This window comes from Ambystoma mexicanum, chromosome 4p, assembly GCF_040938575.1.
Source record: "Ambystoma mexicanum isolate Mex_15411 chromosome 4p, UKY_AmexF1_1, whole genome shotgun sequence".
NCBI lineage: Eukaryota > Metazoa > Chordata > Amphibia > Caudata > Ambystomatidae > Ambystoma > Ambystoma mexicanum.
In genome coordinates, this window is record NC_090927.1 from 1,098,198,834 (window position 1) to 1,098,217,341 (window position 18,508).

The window sequence follows — 18,508 nt, forward strand, 5'->3', positions numbered from 1 at the left end:
ACCTTCGTGGTCCAAACAATAGTGTTTAAAAAATATCCTCTGAGAATTACTTAAACAATCAAAAAGAATTAGAACATATTGATGTGAGTGTTATAGAGTATGCTCCGATTAATATCATGGCGGTATCACAGGTAAAATAAACTCAACGGATTAATGCATGTTCTGCTCTCGAGTTGCAGCCCTAATGGCGGGTGGGCCGAATCATCTGTGCTTCATTCCAGGATCAACACAATAATTACCAATGGAGTGGCTAAGAGGAGAAACTTGTATTACAGCAGAACAAAGCTCTAAGTGCAACATAACGGAAGTTGTTATTGTTGGCAGTAGTTGTATTAGAAATAGCATCAGTCGCATTGCAACAATTTATTTCATTTTCAGATCCCTCTCAGAACTGTCCCTTTCACCTAATCAGTTTCTAGTGTGGCTGTTAGATGGCACTTAAGCACCTTCTCCAAGCCATAACTATTGCAATGAAGTACAGGCAGCAGGGAGATGAGATGTGAGGAAAGACCTAGAGCTTGTGGGTGTTGTTTGGTTATTTAACTACCCATTGAATGCCCATGGTCATGCTAATCTCTATAGTCATTCTAGCCACTACCTTCCCCCCACTGTCTTCCATCTAGCCCTATCAACTGGTAGCTTCAAACCTTGTGCTGTAAAGGCCTGCAAGTATAATTTCTAAGCAGTCGTCTGTGAGTTAATGCAGCTTTTAATGCTCTATGGCTGTAATACAAATGTCTTAGCCAAGTGTGCCTTCAACCAAGTGCTAGCAAAGACACCAGTTTTGGCTTGTGAATAGGTGTCAGATAGGAATCTGCCAGACTCTGCTGTCATATACCCAAGTACACACACCATTTTCCAGCTGTTGCCAACTTACGGCTAGGTGTTATGGCAGTGCCTGACAAATGCCTATGCCATGCCTACACAAAAGCCAGAGCTCTTGATTTTGCCACAGCTTGTTCCCTTATGACCAGAACTTATTTTCATATCCACCGATTTTAGACAAGTTACCCACATTACTGCTACTCTCATTCTTCCGTGACACAGCCCCCACAAATGTACTTAATTAGGCCTGTATTCGCCGTGATTGGTTGGTGGAACTGGAATACTGAAAAGGTATGGTTCTCTTTATTAGCGGTATGGACCACCGTGGACTTCATCTCATATGACTGCAACATTTTATATGTTATTCTGCAGGAAGATCACACCGTTGCTTTTTAAAATCATATTCACATGTGTGGCGCAGAACTGCGAAACGTCATATCCTGTGTTACTAACATAGACGCAACTTCATTAAGTTTAACATTAAATAGAATATACAGAATTGAAAAAAAAAAGTAAGCATATCTTCACGAACAGTCAGAAATAAGGTAGTGAGAAATTGCCAGTGGAAGGAACTAAGGAACCCCTATGACATGGGTTCAGTTTCCCCCCGACTGACTATACACATGAATGTGCCTGGTTAAACTATCCCAGATCAAGTTTCCATGCCAGATAAAGTTAACATGCGAGATAAAGTTAACATGCAGGTAAAGTTTCCATGCCAGATAAAGAAATGTCCAGAGGGTAGAATGCTGGTTAAAAGAGCAAGAAGGCCTGGAAGCTTTATTATCAAGACGTTTTACTCTGTTGACCAAACTCCACCCGTGCTGTGGTGCCCAAGACCGATAATGGTAGCACTTACCTTGGAACGCCGGGTACATTGGCACCATGTTGCTGTTTATCAGTCCACTGTACAGGCTGCCTCCTGTGCCTCTTAAAACACCTAGAAGAAAGGTTTCCAATTCAGACTTCATTAGGCACAGAAAGAATGTCAATATTGTGTCTGATATGACTCTTTAAAAAACATGTGATTGTGCATTATCTACTTCATGGTCTCTGTTAGGGAGAATTCTCATGCCATGGCTAATTTCCCTTACATAGTGAGTTCCTCAGCAGCTTTGCTGGATCCCTGGAGTTATTTCTTTTCCACTTGGTAAGAGCGTGCGCTTTTCACCACTCTGACTTGTGTTTTGCTATGTGTTTTTACCTGTTTTTGTGATTGTGGACTCTGGAGTACACCACTTCAGAAGCCCCCTTCTTGTGTGTGTCACACAGCACCTTCTGTGCAGTGACACAGGGTTGTCGTTCACCAACTCCATTTCTGAGGCTGACTACTGTCCCCCAGAAAAGGGTAAAGTTACCATTAACTTTATTTAGTCAAATTAACCACATATCCAGTACACACCATTTTACATGGAGTGCTGGAAAGGGTTACTCCTTAGCCCTTTTTTATCTGTACCTCCTAGAGCATTGTTTCGCTATTTTTAACATCTAGACATGGCTGGTGGCAGCGGTATCTACCCTAATTTTCTACCGCGGTTATCTTATATAACCGTGGTAATATTGTAGGCTATTGTGTTAGCCTCGAACTTAAACCCGCTTGACCAAATGCTTTTTCTTTTGGCTCCGGTGCAGTTTATTCGCCATTTCTTTTTGTTATACTCCTTCTTGTGTTTTACTTTGCACGGCAAACCAGGTTTGCCTTCTTTGTTCGATGTCTTTGGGCGGGCTTCTACCAAGAAGCCGTCCTCAAGGCACCTTGGTGTCTAGGTAGGCTGAATGTGAGGGAGGGGTGTAGTCACCCCCTGAACAGGGTATGCTAGGAAACCCAAGTCGCACTTTTTCATGATTGGCTGACATGGTTGTCTGGGCAGGACAACCCCCCCTGCTGTGTGATTGACAGCCAGGCTGTGTGAATGGGGGATTTTCGCATAAAAGGCAGGTCTCTTGGGCTGGAAGTCAGAGAGACACCACTGGAACTACAAGGAACGGAAGAGAAGCGGAGGAGAGGTCGACTGCTGAAACTATCCTGTACCGGTGAAGCCCTGCTGCAGTCCTGCGCTATCTACCCTTCAACAACTAAGAGGAGATCCAGTCCGGGGTCTTCTTCCCTTGAGCCTGGTGGGGATAACCAGCTCATCTTCTTCATCCAGATGTCCCTTTTGTGGTCAAAATCGCTGCACACTGCTGTAGTGGTCCAGATAGCCACCTGAAGAGCCTCTCCTGTTTTTAAGGAGCGCACCTTTTATTCATCGTCACTGCTGCCGGCCTCATCCCTGTGTGGTGTAGACCCCCTTCATCGTCCTTCTTCGCGCCGAAGCCAGGAATCGTGGGTCTACCGGAAACTACCAGGAACGACTACCGTGGCACCAGCTTCTTCTTTGAAAAGGTACTGTGTCCTGCTTGAGGAATTTTGGGTGAAATCCCTATTTCTCGCTTATAAGGCTTGCCCTTATTTTTCCCTCCTTCTTATAACTTTTGCTTCCGAACATCTAACAATATCTAAGGTACTCTTGGCAACTTTGAATTGCAAACTATCCGACGTGTGATCCTCGACACAGGAACCCGGTTCCACTTGACACTGGCTCCGGCCTCTTGACTCTTAAATTCTGTCTATGAGTGTTCTTTGATTCTGTTTGCCTAACTACCATATTGCCTATGATTTTTGCCCCCAACTCTCTCTGGGTATCTCAGGTGCTAAGTGTGTTTTTGCCCCGGTAGCATTTCTTGCAGCGGATACGCGTTTATTTAGTAGGCCGAACTGTCAAAAAGTGATCGCAATCGTATTCACGGTAACGTCTATTGTTTCGTAATACCGGTTCTCTCAAACGCAGGGTACTTACCTTGATTTATACCGTACAAAGTGAATTGGTCAGTTGTAGTGTATTTAACGTGTGGTTTTTAATTTAACAGAAGTGTTGTGTTAATAACAAATGGTTTAAAAATAAATGTAATTATATTTTTTAACTGAAACCTTGAGTCAGTGTTTGCTTGAGTCACGGTAATTGTGGTCCCTTTGTGTAATCTCTGCTACTGCTCATATAATCTTGAGATAAGTCTGGCTGCTCCGCTACTGGTACCACTTTAACATAGTAGTACAGGCTTGTACCAAAGGTAAAACTGCTAGGATGTCAGCAGCTCTGAAGGCAGAACTCTTAAAGCAAGCCTTCGACTGAATAGCCTAGAGTCATCTACCATGTTATCCTTCCACGGAACACCATTGAGAACTTGCCATATACACGTACATATTATCTGTGGTGTTCAATTTTTCTAACTACGCGGAAAGTGGTTTCCTAGCAGTAGGTAAGGCCTGGGTGTACCAGTTGTGTCCCTTGACCCATCCATCCCCCCTCCTCTCTCTTCCTGGTACCTTGAAGGGACTTGTTATGTATATGGTGCATTATATGTGGAAAGAAACTTCAATAAAATACAAATGAAAAAGGATGTAGATGTAACATGGAAATAATACATTTTCATCCTTGCCCAAAATTCCTCACACTGTGTGCATGCATGGCTGCATGCGTTTGCATGGGTTCCTATGGTAGCGCCTTGTTTTTTGGAGGCGGATTGCATGAGAATCAAGAGCGTATCTGCCAGCATCAAATTTAGATATTGAGATGCTAGCGGAGATGCTCATGGGGAGTGGACGGGGTAACAGGATTTTACATTTGGATCCGTGCCTACGCTCTGCCTGAGAATTACAAGAAAATCTCCCACTGAGGTAAAGGTGATGCTAGACTATGCATAACTGCTTGTATGCATGATCTCGACACCTCCTTTACCACTACAGGCTTATCCTAGACGAGTCCATAGCATCATGCAGGAGGGCGGACATCATGGCCGCTAATGGCCCGCCAATCCCAGCTAAGGAAGGCCAAAGCAGAGTGAGGGCCTCAGCTCAGGCTGTGGGCCGTTCCCAGCCATGCCCGCCCTCCTGAGCAGGCATGAAAGCCATTCACACCCCTGGTTTTATCTAGGGTGCGAATAGCTTTCATTAGTTTCCTTGGGATATTTGCGCTGCTTGTGCGGCCAATCTCCAGAGGAAAAAAGAAAACAAAATGAAAAAAAAGATGCCCTGCTTCATATGGAAAATGGAACATTTCTTCGGTGGCCCAGGAGACGGGAGGAGTGCCGGGACCCGAGCACAGAACTCTGGTCCCGCAGATAAGTGGTGATGGAGGGAGGGGGTGGGAAAGGGGATTTGTGGATCTTGGGGGGAGATTGGGAGGGGGGGCAACAGGGAGATACTTCCTGTTGCCTTCCCAAATAACAAAAAATAAAATGGCGCCACCCAGGGAATGGCCTGGGTGGGTGGGGGATGCTGGGATAGCGGACGGCGAATGTAAATTCTTGCTCGCTGTTCCAGCCACCTGATTGGGTGAGTGCCCTTCCCTGGTTCCAATGAAGCATTATGCTGTAGATTTCCTGAAAACATGGTGACAACTGTCCTTCCTAAATCCATTTCATGTCTGTTGATGCTAGAAGGCTAGGGTACTAAAATGTGGCTGTACCTAGCGGGGCGAATGGTCAGAGATTAGAACTGTTCACCTTCTATTTTGATTAAACAGATCCACAAATTGGCCATGTATGTAGCTTCTCAATGCGAAGAACAGGGTAAGTAGGCATAATGACTGCTGGGCCAACGTGGTCTTGGACAGCATCCCAGCAGTGAATCGCTCTGCAGCAGCGTGTGCATACGGGGGCTGAAGCTGATGCCACTCAGTGGATTCACCACTGCGGTGCTAGTTTTCCCAGTCAGAGGGGGTCACGTGCAAGCACTTGTGGGTCACCCATTGGGCAAGCTACTTTGTAATTCACTGCCACCCATCCACAATGATATCATCTTTGCAGACTCTGCAGTGGCATATGCGAAAGATAAGCAAGTTGGGTCCATGTACAACGAGTAACCCCTGCCACCCCCTCCCCCAATGCACTGGTACACAAATATCCAAGTAGACTGTGCCAGCTGCGCAAAGCAAACTTCAGAGATGTGCACACATTCATATGTCACTGCTTGGGACTTAGAAATCCACTTTCTGGCAATCACTGCTGCTGCTGCTGCTGCTGCTGCTGCTGCTGCTGCAGGGAAGCAATAAGACATGCTGACAGCCCGACCAGCAACCATCACATGTGCACCCAGATACTTTAGTGGGGGGCTGGGCAGGGATTCAATGATTCCCTGGGCACATTAGGACACAACTACACGTCCTTAAGGCTTCAGGGGTTAAAACAAAATACACATTATAAAGGCTGGTCTTGGTGTTGTCGGCAACAGAATTCACTAGGCATGAGCCCGGGCTACTGACAGCAGTCAGGCTGCTGAGAAAACACATTATTGATTTGATTAGTTTATTGATTTGATAATGTGCACCAAACCCTGGGTAGCTGGGCGCAACAGTACAAGAAGTCTCGAAGCTTAATTAAATTACCCGTCGCAGGCAGGTACATACATGTACATACATCCCTATAATACAGTGCAGACTTTTGCAAATCAAGGAGCATAGAGGATATTGATGAGTTTATGTACATGACAAGGCAATGCTTAACATTAGGTATACTTAGCGAGACCCTGCAGCTTAGCGAGACCCTGCAGCCAGGGAATACAAGGTCAGGTGTGTAGGTTGCAGTAGCAGTGTTAAGTGCAATGGTTGTCGAAGTTATGTCCGGAAGGTAGAGCGGCAGTACGGAGGGGAAGAAGCGGTTATGAGTCCTTAGTGCAAAGCCATTTGAGTACATTGTGTCTAAATTTGGCGTAAGGTTGGGGTCATCTGAGGTCAAATGGGAGTGTATTCCATGATTGCGCAGCTTTAACTAGGAAACTAGTTCCTCCGGCTGTGGTCAGTTTAAATCTGGGAATTTCATCATGCAATTGCATGATGACAGGTTGACATAGGAGACAGCATATTATTACAATCCAAGAAATCGAGCAATGCACAATAAGCGTTGCACTTACTTGGAGGTGCAAGAAGGCCATATTTAAGAAGACTCTGATTACTGTAAAACGAGCAGCTCTGGCTCTGTGCAGGAGGGAGCCGAACATCTGCAAAGATGCAGCTGGACACATTCTCCACCGAACTGGTCACAATGTCCTAGGAGAAAAAGGCAGCCCTAAATTAAAACATGTACTTCCTGCTGTCACACAAATGCACACTTTGTTTCACCAAATACTGATTTGGGACCGTTGCATGAATCTAACTGAAAATAATACGGTAATATGGTGCAAAACACAAGCATTCAAAAACCAATACGTTGTAACTGACAAACCGTTGCACTGGAGCAAGTCAAGAGGTGCCCCAAAAATGCCTGATGTGCACCTCCTGCCCTGCACCTGATTCACGGATCCTCAATGCGAAGCAACAGTGAGATGTTTGGGGCATGTCTGGCATGCTCCTCTGCAAATGGGATTCATAAAGATTTGCTCAGGCTCATCTCAGAGAGGCTGCAAGCATTTCGGGTGTAAAGATTTGGTAAAAGGAGTCCCCCACAACGCTTCCTCACATTTTGACCCTTTCCAGCTCGGAATACATTTTGGTATAAGATATTTGCTAAGATAAATTATATCTTTAAATGAAAATTGAGCCAACAGTAGTATTTGCCGTATTCAGGACGAAAAAATGAACACACAAGCCACAATAGTGTCCTGAGGTGGCACCAGGGCTGGCCTTAGGGCAGGGTCGCCCGAGGCATCTTGCCGTTAGCCCCCCACCTTGCCAGCTCGAGGGAGTCTTTCAAGGGCTCCCCCGAGCTCACGTGGTGGGAGAAGACACGGCAAGCGCCCTATCAAAATTAGATGCACTCCGGAGCGCATCTCAATGTTAGGTGTAGGCCTCTCTCCCAATATACAGGACTCTCAAATCTACGGTACGTATAGCTCGCACCACTAGCGTGGACACAGGCCGCAGGCACGCCAAGCATCCATGCATGATAGAATACGCCTACGGCTAAGCACATCCGGCCTAGTGCACACATAGCCGTCCAGACTGAAACACCGGACATACCTCAACACCTCTACCACTAGCACGCAGCGACCACCACCCAAAAGGAATTGGTATAGCTGACCCACATAAACTCTCAACAATAGCAAACTATCTCTAACCCTCAACAGCACCCACCCATGTGTCTGACCTCTCTAGGGCTGCTTAGTCGAGCCTTGCCAGTCACATAAGTCCTAGAACAGCAACATGCATACACGCGTCTCCTAAACTAACCCCCCTAGAACTCTCCAATGACATCGACTACAGTCACCAGGGGCGTTCATCCAAGGAAAAAGCGCATTGAGGCCACACAAGTGGGGAAAGAGCACTATATAAATAACAAAATACAATACAATACAACAATGGGGCGCCATGCCTATGGAAAAATGTGGTTCCCCCCTCCCCATCCCGCATGGCCAGGGGCGCGCGGGGTGAGGGGGAAGGGCACCAAATGTTAGTTTTGCTGCCCTGGGCGCTGCGGTTTTGAAGGCTGGCCTTGGGCCAGAAACATTGACTGCTTCGATATGCTGAAGGGGCAAGGGCTAGAAAGAAGCTCTGGAGTGAGCGGGGTAACCAGCAGTGCTGGCCACAGACCACCTGGTGGAAACCAGTGGTACTACAATACGGAGTGAGGATAAAGTTGATACACACAAGTGCATGTACGGTGGAAGCGATGCCCGCAGGGCTGGAGCATATGTTAAGCACCCAGACAGAGGGGGACAGTGAGGTGAGGCTCCAAGCGTGATGCGGGTAACAGCCTTATGGTGCTGGCAGCAAGTTGCCAAGGCTTGTGGCACTCCTGAGATCAGGGCTGAAGATGAATATAGAAGATGAGACAAGGTTTTTGATGACAGATCTCTCATGCTGGGCACGAGAAGGAATGAGTGCATTCATACAGTGAGATAGTATTCTTAAAGGGGAACAATTAATGATGGGTTCTCCGGAAACAATGTTTGAAGCATCATCAGGACTCACTGAGACAGAACCAGTCTACTACAAATTGTATCACTTTGCAATGGAAAACATTTTACATCTAGACTAAAAGGTTGGAGCCATTGAGAACAAAAGCTGGCACATACTCCATTTTGGGGATGCACCATAAAAAATGAGCAAATTAAAAAGTAGGTTGCAGGATTAACTAAAAGCCATATCCACTGTGGCACACATAAAATATAAAAATAAAAACATTCTACTTATCTACGAGAGGACCTGAGAAATGAGGAAATATGGGCCAAAAAACGTGAAGCAGAGGACAGAACCCTGTGAAAGCAGCACTGCAAGTACTGAGCGAACCCCAATGACAGGGCAGCAGTACTACAGAGGAGAATGGTCAGCAATGAGTGTGACATCACACAGGTAATGCTAAATCTGTTTCAGAGAAGAGAATTCGACCTGCTAGGTGGACAGTGGAGAGCAGGAGTTGAATCGCTGGAGGTCCACACTACAGCCAGTAACTAGAGGCTAACCAGACACTAAAGACCCAAAATCCAAGTCAAAGCTGTGAGGTGTGACAAGGTCCCATGCCTGACACATGGGATGGGAGGTGGGGAAGATGTAGGGGCTAGGTTCCACCACCCACTAAGCTATGCTAGGCCTGGTGGTGAAGAGGGGAGTTTCTCCTGGCTTACCCCACCACACCTTGATAGTGTGTCAGGGTTTTGTAAACTGAGCCCTAACAGTATGCATGCTCCTTCAACAGGGAACACTGAACCGGTGTAGACGTAATGGCAGTGATAAACCCAGATTTTGTAAACAGGAGTGGAAACCGAATGATAAGAGTAGTGTGAGACCTTCAACCCTGGAAGGTGATTTGCCTCTAGTGAGAGATTCTTCAACAGTGGAATGCAGGTAAGCCAGAGAGAGAATTTAATATCATTGAGTCCGCGAACACAGGTGTTTTAGAACCCTGTGGTAAACAAAGTCTCTGCAAGGTTTAAAAAATACACAAATAATTGTGTGCCTGAGAAATGTGTTCATCTCACCAGAGTGAACCATTGAACAGGGTTGGGCGAGGAAGCAGAACACCGGGATCCGCAGTGATAGCAGCAGCGGCTCAGTGAATGGTCCTGGAAATCCGGGAAAAGCAAGGTGTGAGCTGGCTATAAACTAGGCTCGGATGACCTTGAGGGAGGGAGGAGGATGGTGCCAACAAAGCAATAGGAAACTGCTAACACATTAAAACCCCAAAATACAAATGGAGACTAATAGCGGGAGACAGTTAAGTAAAGGCAGACCTCAGGGGTGGGCGTTTACCCTTTCAAAAAGCATTAAACCTTGGGAGCAGTGTGGGTGTTTAGAGGATACACCAGGACAGAGTATGAGTGTGCGATGAGCTGGAGGAAAGAGGAGTTATCGAAAGACAGAAGGCCAAAGAAGGGGGCAATGAGAAAGTGTGTAAGAGGAGAAAGGGTTAAAAAAAAATAGGTGAAGAAAGATAACAGCTGGAGAGGAGAGAGCAGACAAGAAGTGGACAACAGCAGAAAAGGGGTGAGTGATTCGGTGGAGAGGGAGAGCAACTGAAGAGAAGATAAAGCGGTTGAGAATAGATGGCCTTCACGAAGGCCAGAGAAGAAGGCTATATGAAAAGTTAGGAGGAGGTGGTGAGCCAGAAAGTGTGGAACAAAACAAGTGAGAAGAGAACAAAGAGCTCATGATCCCAAAGGGGAGGAAGATACCAAGGAGCAACTGAAAGAGAAAATGGTGTTTAGAGTAGATACAGAAGGGTACCATGAGAGGGATAGGAGACAGAAGATTGGAGGTCGACGAATAGAAAAGGGAGACACGAACAGACACAACTTAAAACAGAAAGGTGTGACTGGAAAAGTGGTGGAGATACGAGCATGTTGTGAAGCATTGAGTTGGTGGAAAGGAAAGAGAGAGAAGCAGAGAGTTTAAGACTGAGAAGAGAAAGCCCTGTGGCTATGAAACCAGAGCAGTAGGCAACAGAGAGGAAGTTAGGAACTGGAGCCAGGTTCGCCAAGCAGAGAGAAGTACACTTTCAAGCCCAGCCACCAAATCAACTAAAGTTGCTGTGGTGGCAACTCTGAGGCCTGGCATGGAAACACTATGGTCGCCTGCTCTTCGCTGCATAGAACTCAAACCCAGAGAAATCAAGAGAACAGGACTCCTGCGAACAAGAAAGTCAAGATGGAAGAAGTTGATTGGGAGCAAAGAGACAAAGAATAAAAAAATAATCGTGGGCACCTAAACCACCTAGACTGAGCGAATGCCACCTAAACCAAACAGATTGAGTGATTGAGACCATTCCAGGAAGGAAAATCACATTCAGAGATTTTGAGTTGCAAAAGGAGACTGTTGTACTTTTGTGGAGAGACTTTTGGCTTTATGCAAACTTTTAATTTTTGCCCCTTCTCCAGAGAATTTTACTTCATTGAAAATCATTGAGAAACCATTGTCTGTTTACATTGTTTGAACTTTCGTTAGACCCATATGAGGGATGAAGGCCATAGAGCTGATCAAGGCCCAGTATCTACAAACCAGGTGAACCCCCCTTATGTATGGTTGGGAAGGAAGCCATGGGGGTCGGGAGAAGGAGTTTGGGCCATTTTCTATTTTCAGTTAAGAATATTGCAAAGAAATATTATGTGAACTCAGAATGGGCATCTGTATGTTGTTCATCCTGCTCCGCTTTGTGACAGTAGGCCAACATCCGGAGAACAGGTGAGAGGCTTCTAGAGTGAACCGACCTAGAGAAATATTCATGAAACACATCTCAAATTGAAGGGAGTAGTGACAACCTTGACAAAAAGTGAGTCATATCATAGGAGAGGAAGTTAAAAACATTCACAACAGGAAATTGAAGATAACTGTCACAAGTTCAAATTCCCTTTCATGAAGTAAGCGAATGCAAGACGGCTAAAACATATCGAAGCCGATAGATTGAAGGTGTATATTTCAAGGTAAAATGGCCTGTTTTGTAGTATGCTGATGAGACCCCCAAATAATGTTGAGTGAAGAGAGTGTTGCAAGTTCAAAGGTTCTGCTGGCAAATATGTGGGCAGGAGATTGCTCAAGTATATATTACAATTTACTCACCGTAGTGACTAACATACTATTAGTCCTTAGTCCCCTTTTCTCCATACTGCATGGGTGTCCCTTCCTAGGGACGGGAGACAACCTTTTTCACCAGAAAAAACCTTCTTCCCCATTAAATTTAGAGGTGTGCGGCCGTGGGAGCATGCGCTACCCTGACTCCGCCCAACGGTGCCACACCTCAGTCCCCATCGACATGTCGACAATATTTAACATTGCCTAATGACAGCAGTATTTTTAGGGGTGAGGATGGTGGGACGTATGGAGGAAAGGGGACTAAGAGTACATTAATCGCATGGGCGATTACAACTGAATGTAGCCCCAGGGTGGGGAGAGGACCCTCCTTAACCAAATAAGTTCCTTAGAACCGTGTGTGACTTAGAGCACGCGTCCAAATAGTAATGCTTACAGAAAGCCAAAGAGGTGGCCCAGGTGGCCTCCCTGCTTATGACTTGCCACGGAACCTGCCGCTGGAATGCGATGGCCGTGGCCTTGGCTCTGACAGCGTGAGCGTGCATGTTGGCTGGCTGTAGTTTATGCTGCCCCTCATAGGCGCACCCATCCACTGTGCAATAGAAGCCTTGGATGCCTGATAACCGGTACTGGATCCCCAGAAGGTGACAAAAAGTGTGTCCAGCTTGCAGAAGCCGTTGGTCCTGTGCAGATAGAATTACGGAGCACGTCTGACATCCAGACAGTGCAAGACTCTCTGAGCCTCATCCTTGGGGTCAGCGAAGAACGTAGGTAAGACTATTTCCTCGTTTAGATGGAAAGAGGAGGGTACCTTTGGTAGGAACGCCGGGTGAGTCCGCAGGACCACCTTATACCTGTGGAAAGTGGTATAAGGTTCTGAGGCCACAAGAGCCTGGATCTCACTGACACGCGAGCGGAGGTGAGTCCCACTAGCAAAGCTGTCTTAATGGTGACCAGCCTGATGTCCGCTGACGCCATTGGCTTGAATGGTTTGTGTGCCAATGCGCCCAACACCACATTGAGGTCCCACACAGGGTGTGGCTTCTTGATGGGCGGGTAAAGCCTGGACAAGCCTGCCAGATGTTTCTTGACTATCGGGTTGGAAGAGGAAAAGACCTCCTCCTACAAATTTGTGTAGGCCCTTATGGCTGCCACATAGGTGTGACATGTGACCACCTGCACGCCTTTGAGGCCAAAGGGTAGCATCTTGTACTGGAAATTACAGCCCATGATCCTGAAGCGTAGGAAGGAGCGATGTGGCTGCCAAATCGGGAAATTTAGCTAGGAGTCATTCAGATCCAGGGAGCACATCCAGTCTCCCCTGTCTAGTGTTTCTGCAATGAGTGCTGGCGTAACCATCTTGAATTTCTGAAGAGGGAGGGAGAGGTTGAGGGTGGATAGGTCCAATACAACTCTCAGGCCAGCCTGGTTCTTCTTTTGTATATGGCGAAAATCCTGGAGTAGAAGCCAAATACTCTCTGGGAGGCTAGCACTTCTTCCGCTGCCTGGCTCTCGACAAGCAACCGGATCTCTGCCAACAGAGTTGCTGTCCCAATCTGTGGGAGTGAAGGGAAGGAGGGAGGAGAGGGAGGTATCGGTAGGCGGTACCCCGTGGATGCTACAGAGAAGATCCAGGAGTCCGCAAAGTTCTGTGGCCAGAAAGGCACGTGAGAGGCAAGCCTGCCACCCACTGGAGACACGTGCACCCGAAGGGACGCGTCATGCCTTTTCTTTTCCTTCTGAGGCTGCTGCTGAGGAGGGGGACTGGAAAAAGCCCTTGCCCCCCCTTTTTTTGTTGCTTGCTCCGGTGCTGACTCAGTGAGCGGTCAGGTTGTTTCGACCTCAGTTCCTGGAATCCCCAGAACATGCCATATGCCTGCCTCGTGTCAGAGCATTGATGCGACTGGGTGTACGCCTTGGGCATGGCCTTCGTCAGGATAAAGACTTTGCAGTTTGTGAGCTGTTCTTTTTATCTAATTCCTCATCAGTGGTAGAGTGAAAGAGGTCACTACCCTCGAAACGGAAGGTCCAATATGGGATCCTGGACATCGGGGTTAAACTTATTAGCCCGAAGCCAGGCCGTCCTTCTCATGGCCCTGGCGATGCAGATGGCCCGGCCACATGTGGGCCACGGTGGACTCCATGATGTCCTGTGCTACCAGCTTGGCTTCTCCTAGACCTGCCTTGAAGCGTGCCTGGCTCTGCACCAGAAGTTCCAGAAGGAAGTCCGCTATTTCCCCCCAAAGCCTCTAGTTAGCGGATGACAGCATGGCATCAGCTTTGGCCTGACGCAGGTGCAGGGAGGCGTTGGAGTACAGCTTCTTCCTGTACGCCGCCAAGATTTTCTCCTCCTTGCATAGCAGAGCCGAGGACGAGATGGCAGAGGACGACTAAGGCTTACAGTGACGCCGCAGCGATCACCGAAGAATGCGGCTGGGGGTGCACCGAGAACAAGAGTGTATCCCCCTCCATCCATCTATACCTGGCATCGAGGCGCTGATTGACAGGTTGGGCCGAGTGTGGCTTGAGACACCCGTTCTTGGCCAGAGCCACACTGTCCTTCTGCATCAGGATACCAGTCTTTGTAGGGGTCTTAGGGTGGGGACTTCTGCCAAGTCCCCCTTCTTGGGCTGCTCTACCTCGGGTTGAGGAAGGCCCAAATATTCTGCGAAACCTGCAAGCCTGTTGTGGAATGCCTTTGCTGATGATGGCGTGTCAGGGTCCTCCTCCTCGTCTGTGTCCACCAGAGTGTCTGGCTGGACCGGGGCGGGTGGAGGAGTGCTGGGCGCCATGGGCTGCGGTGTGGAGACCGGAGCCGGAGGCTGCTGTGGAGGCGCCTGTAATGTGGGAGGCAGGGGAGCCGGAATCGAAGCAGCCGGCAGGGGCAGCAGGGGCAGCACTGGGGCCTGGGGCACCAGAGCCATGGGAGGAATGACTATGGGCACCGGTGGAGTGACCGGAGGGAGCATGTCCCTGACTGGCAGGTGATATTGACAGAGTGGCTGGGGGCTGCTGGGGCCTGAGCGCACTCTGTCTAGTTTACACAGGAAACCTGCCCTGCGCTGCTGATAGATAAACTGTAGGCCACGTACCTGGTTGACACTAGTCCCACCTTGAAACTCTTTCACCCACCTGCTCCGTTCCTAGGAGTGGCATTGGACGAGTGGTCATGTTGTCTGGCCCGGTGGCCATTTTGTCGAGCTGCGTGCCACGTGCCAAAGTCGTGGTGCATGGCTCCCTGGGCCCAGCCTTCTCCAAGACTCTTTGTGGTGGAGCATGAGGCCTACCCTGCACCTCAGGTCTAGGCCTGGAAGGCGTATTGCCCTTGGCATTGTCACCGATAGTGCTGAGTGCAGGTGCCCCCTCGGTCATTGAGCCGGTACTAGGGCATTGGCCCTCGGATGTACACCCGGTAAAGCACTGATTCCGGAAAGATCTGATGACCCCCTCGGCCGTGAGATTGGTAGCTGGACTAGCCTCGGTGCGCGTGCTGGTACCAGAACCCAAGAGGTGCCTCCCGCTTGGGCGTTTCCTCAGGAAGGAGTCACCCTTACGGGGTACAATGGAAAATAGCAGCCCTCCCTTGAGCCTCGATCTCTGTTTAATGAAGTTATTCAAGTCCTCTGAAGGCAACCTTTCGAAGAGCTCTGTCCACCTAGCTAGCCTGTTCTTCAGTGCACGTGGAGTTAGTGCGTCGCACGCGGTACAACCTTCCCAACCTTCCCAGGTCAGGGACAAGGCAGCGGAGGCATAGAGCGTGGAGGTTGGACATAAGGAAGAACCCCTTGCAGGCTGGACACCTGCTGAAGCCCACTAAAGTCGACATGCGCCGGGGAGGAGCGCGACGCCGGCGGACCGAGTACCTGAATGACAAAAAGAAGACAAAAAGACGGAAGAATCCAGGGAAGAGAGTGTGGTATTACATGGCCGAAGCCAAACCCAGGAGTGCTGGTGAAATCGGCCCGTTCCTGTCGACGTGGAAAAAGGGACCGAGGTGCGGCACTGGTGGGCGGAGTCAGGCTAGCGCATGCTCCCAAGGCTGCACCTCTAAATTTGAAGGGGAAGAAGGTTTTTTCTGGTGAAAAAGGTTCCATCTCCCGTTCGTAGGAAGGGACACCCATGCAGTATGGAGGAAAGGGGACAGGACGTAAGAGTATGAAACCAAAAAATCGAGACTGTGTTGCAAATAGTGTGAAGTGTAAGGCTGGGACAAGGTAAAGCGCTGTCATAAACAGAAAGGGAGGGAAAGGTTAAAAGTGCCATGGCCACTTGGTAAAGTATGGAGCAAGAAGAAGGAAACACCATTGCAAGCCTGATTGCTGGACTACTATGTTGAGAAAGATGGCAATACGTCCCAAGTTGTGGATACCCTATAAGGCACAGCATGCATTCAAGAGATGTGATAAACTGTCAATCTGAAACTGTATTCTGATCAACCAAGAACCAGAGAACTATGTAAAAACTGTGCAGCATACAAACATTTAATCTGAAAGAGTGTTTTTTGGAAAACGTTGTGCCAACGATCTACTATTTATTTGAAACCGTGCCTTCTGATATGGTAAGTGACTGACAATCAACTATGTAAAACATGAGAACTAAAAACTGAACTGTGTCCCCTTGGATGTGTAGTGCCAAAGGACTATTTTGTAAATTGTGGAACGTGTGTGTGTGAGATCTTGTGCAAACATGTCAGAGACGAGTGTTTTGGGAGCCATCCATTGCTAAAGTGTTTCCTAATTATTACCTTGTGACCAGCGCTGGTTAACAATAAAAGCATAAGAATCAGCAGCAGCTGTTAGATTGAAAGCATCACTCATTTAACATTAGGAACACAATTCACAACCGTTGCTCTCCTTCTCTTCAAGTAGTTTTGATTTGCCATTTTTTACACCAGAACTGAAAGGTAGCTATATTTAACTGGTCTGGGATTAGTCGGCTTCTCTTGCCATTCTTATTAGAGTTGAAGGTAAGTCGCCTATGTTCAGAATGTTACTGTAAACACATATGTTTTGCAAACGGCCTAATCTATATACAGCACTAGATCAGCCACTGATCACCTGCAAGATGCACCTCACCATAGTTTGGTTAGTCTTGATGCATGGGATGGTTTCACTCATTCGTTTAGGCCAAATTCCAAAAGGGTTCACACCTGTAGATCCACCTCACCCCTGCCTGCTGCTTTCTCTTTTAGATGTTATGTGATGTTAGTGGGATTTATACCATGCACCACTGCCATTTACATGGTCTCCAGGCACTCGGATAGATCACAAAGGTCCAAGGAAGGAATGAGCTGGGAAAAGTCTACACAGCCATATGGAAGTTTAAATGATATTTTCCAGTTGACCTCTCAACCCCTCCCCCCATCTTCCTCCACTAGCAACCAAAAGTTATTATTTCACTATTATATTTTACATTCTGGTTGCATATATTACAGAGTTTTAAAGGTGAAAAGCATGAACTTACATTGTTCTGAATGGTATACGCAGTCCACAGGGGCATCCTGACATCCTTGCTGTATCCACTCACATACTTGTGATGATGAAGAAGGCAGTAGCTGCTGTTGTCATGGAGAACTCTGGGTCTACCGAATGGCAAGTTTTCAGTCTCCGAGTTTATAACTAAAAACAAAAACTGCCTATTACTAAAATGTCAAGATTAGATTCAAAGGAAAATATATTATACAGTGTGTTTTTTCATTACTTCCATCAGTTGCATTGCCAACATGAAAGCACATAAGTTAACACATGTATCAGAACACAAATGGTGTAGCCATATAATTGAATGTTTCTAAATCAAATAATACTGCACACAGTGATTACAGAAAGTAGGAAATGGCTTAATAAATTAATTAATCTCTGATCATTTTAATTAATTTATTTATTGAGCATTTGTTAGGTGCCTATACAACCAAATAGTGACTCTGGGCGCCACAAGGCATGTGGGAGGGAAAAGGGGAGTAAATAACAGTGGCAAAACAGTAAATATACAATCAAGGTCCTACTGGGCCTTGTGGCATTTGGACGTGCAAGTGCAGTGAAGATAAATGAAGGAGATAGTGAGGGGGGGGCAGGGTATGGGCATCTGATGGTGGGAGCCCATGGGTGGGGGGGAGTGCCAATGAGAATCAAGGGTGGAGGCTCCTGGCTAAGTGCTTGGGTGGAGAAATCCCAAGGGTGGTATGCATAGTCGCCAGGCAGGGGGCCCGCAAGCGCAGTGCAGGGGGGGGATGCTGGTGTCGACTGGGTAGGGGGCCTGATATCCTGTGAGATTCATGAAGGAGCTGGCCACCAGTCTCAGTGGCAGGCATGTGATTAGCAGGGAAGGGAAAGAGGGAAATGGGTACAGAAAATCTGAGTTTTGAGAAGTTTCCAGAACTTAAGGAGGTCCAGCTGAAGTCTAAGAGGGGCACGGAGGCTGTTCCAAAGGAAGGCACCAGCCAAAGAGCGAGACCTGCCCCCATGCTCTGCTTTGAGAAGAATTTGACAAGCAGAGAGTTGGAGTTAGAGGAGCAGAGGGCTCTAGCAGAGAAGTATTTATGGAGGGAAAGATGGAGATAGTGTGGCACCAAGCCCTAGAAACCCTTGTGTATGATGCAGAGGGTCTTGAATTTGATTCTTGCAGCCACTGGGAGCCAGTGGAGAGTTGTAAGGGCTGCAGAGATACGATCCCTGTGCTTGAGGCCAAGA

At 47.6% G+C, this 18,508-nt stretch overlaps 1 protein-coding gene across 1 annotated transcript in view; it reads right to left on the bottom strand.

Annotated features, from left to right (window-relative positions):
* The window catches only part of ENPP1 (ectonucleotide pyrophosphatase/phosphodiesterase 1), a 594,855-nt gene that overhangs the window by 72,868 nt on the left and 503,479 nt on the right, over positions 1-18,508 (bottom strand). The window contains exons 20-22 of the mRNA XM_069606684.1: positions 17,286-17,440; positions 6,776-6,911; positions 1,685-1,765 (exon numbers count right to left, since the gene is read on the bottom strand). Of these exons, the coding sequence (XP_069462785.1) occupies positions 1,685-1,765; positions 6,776-6,911; positions 17,286-17,440 (372 nt within the window). The remainder of the gene's footprint in view (positions 1-1,684; positions 1,766-6,775; positions 6,912-17,285; positions 17,441-18,508) is intronic.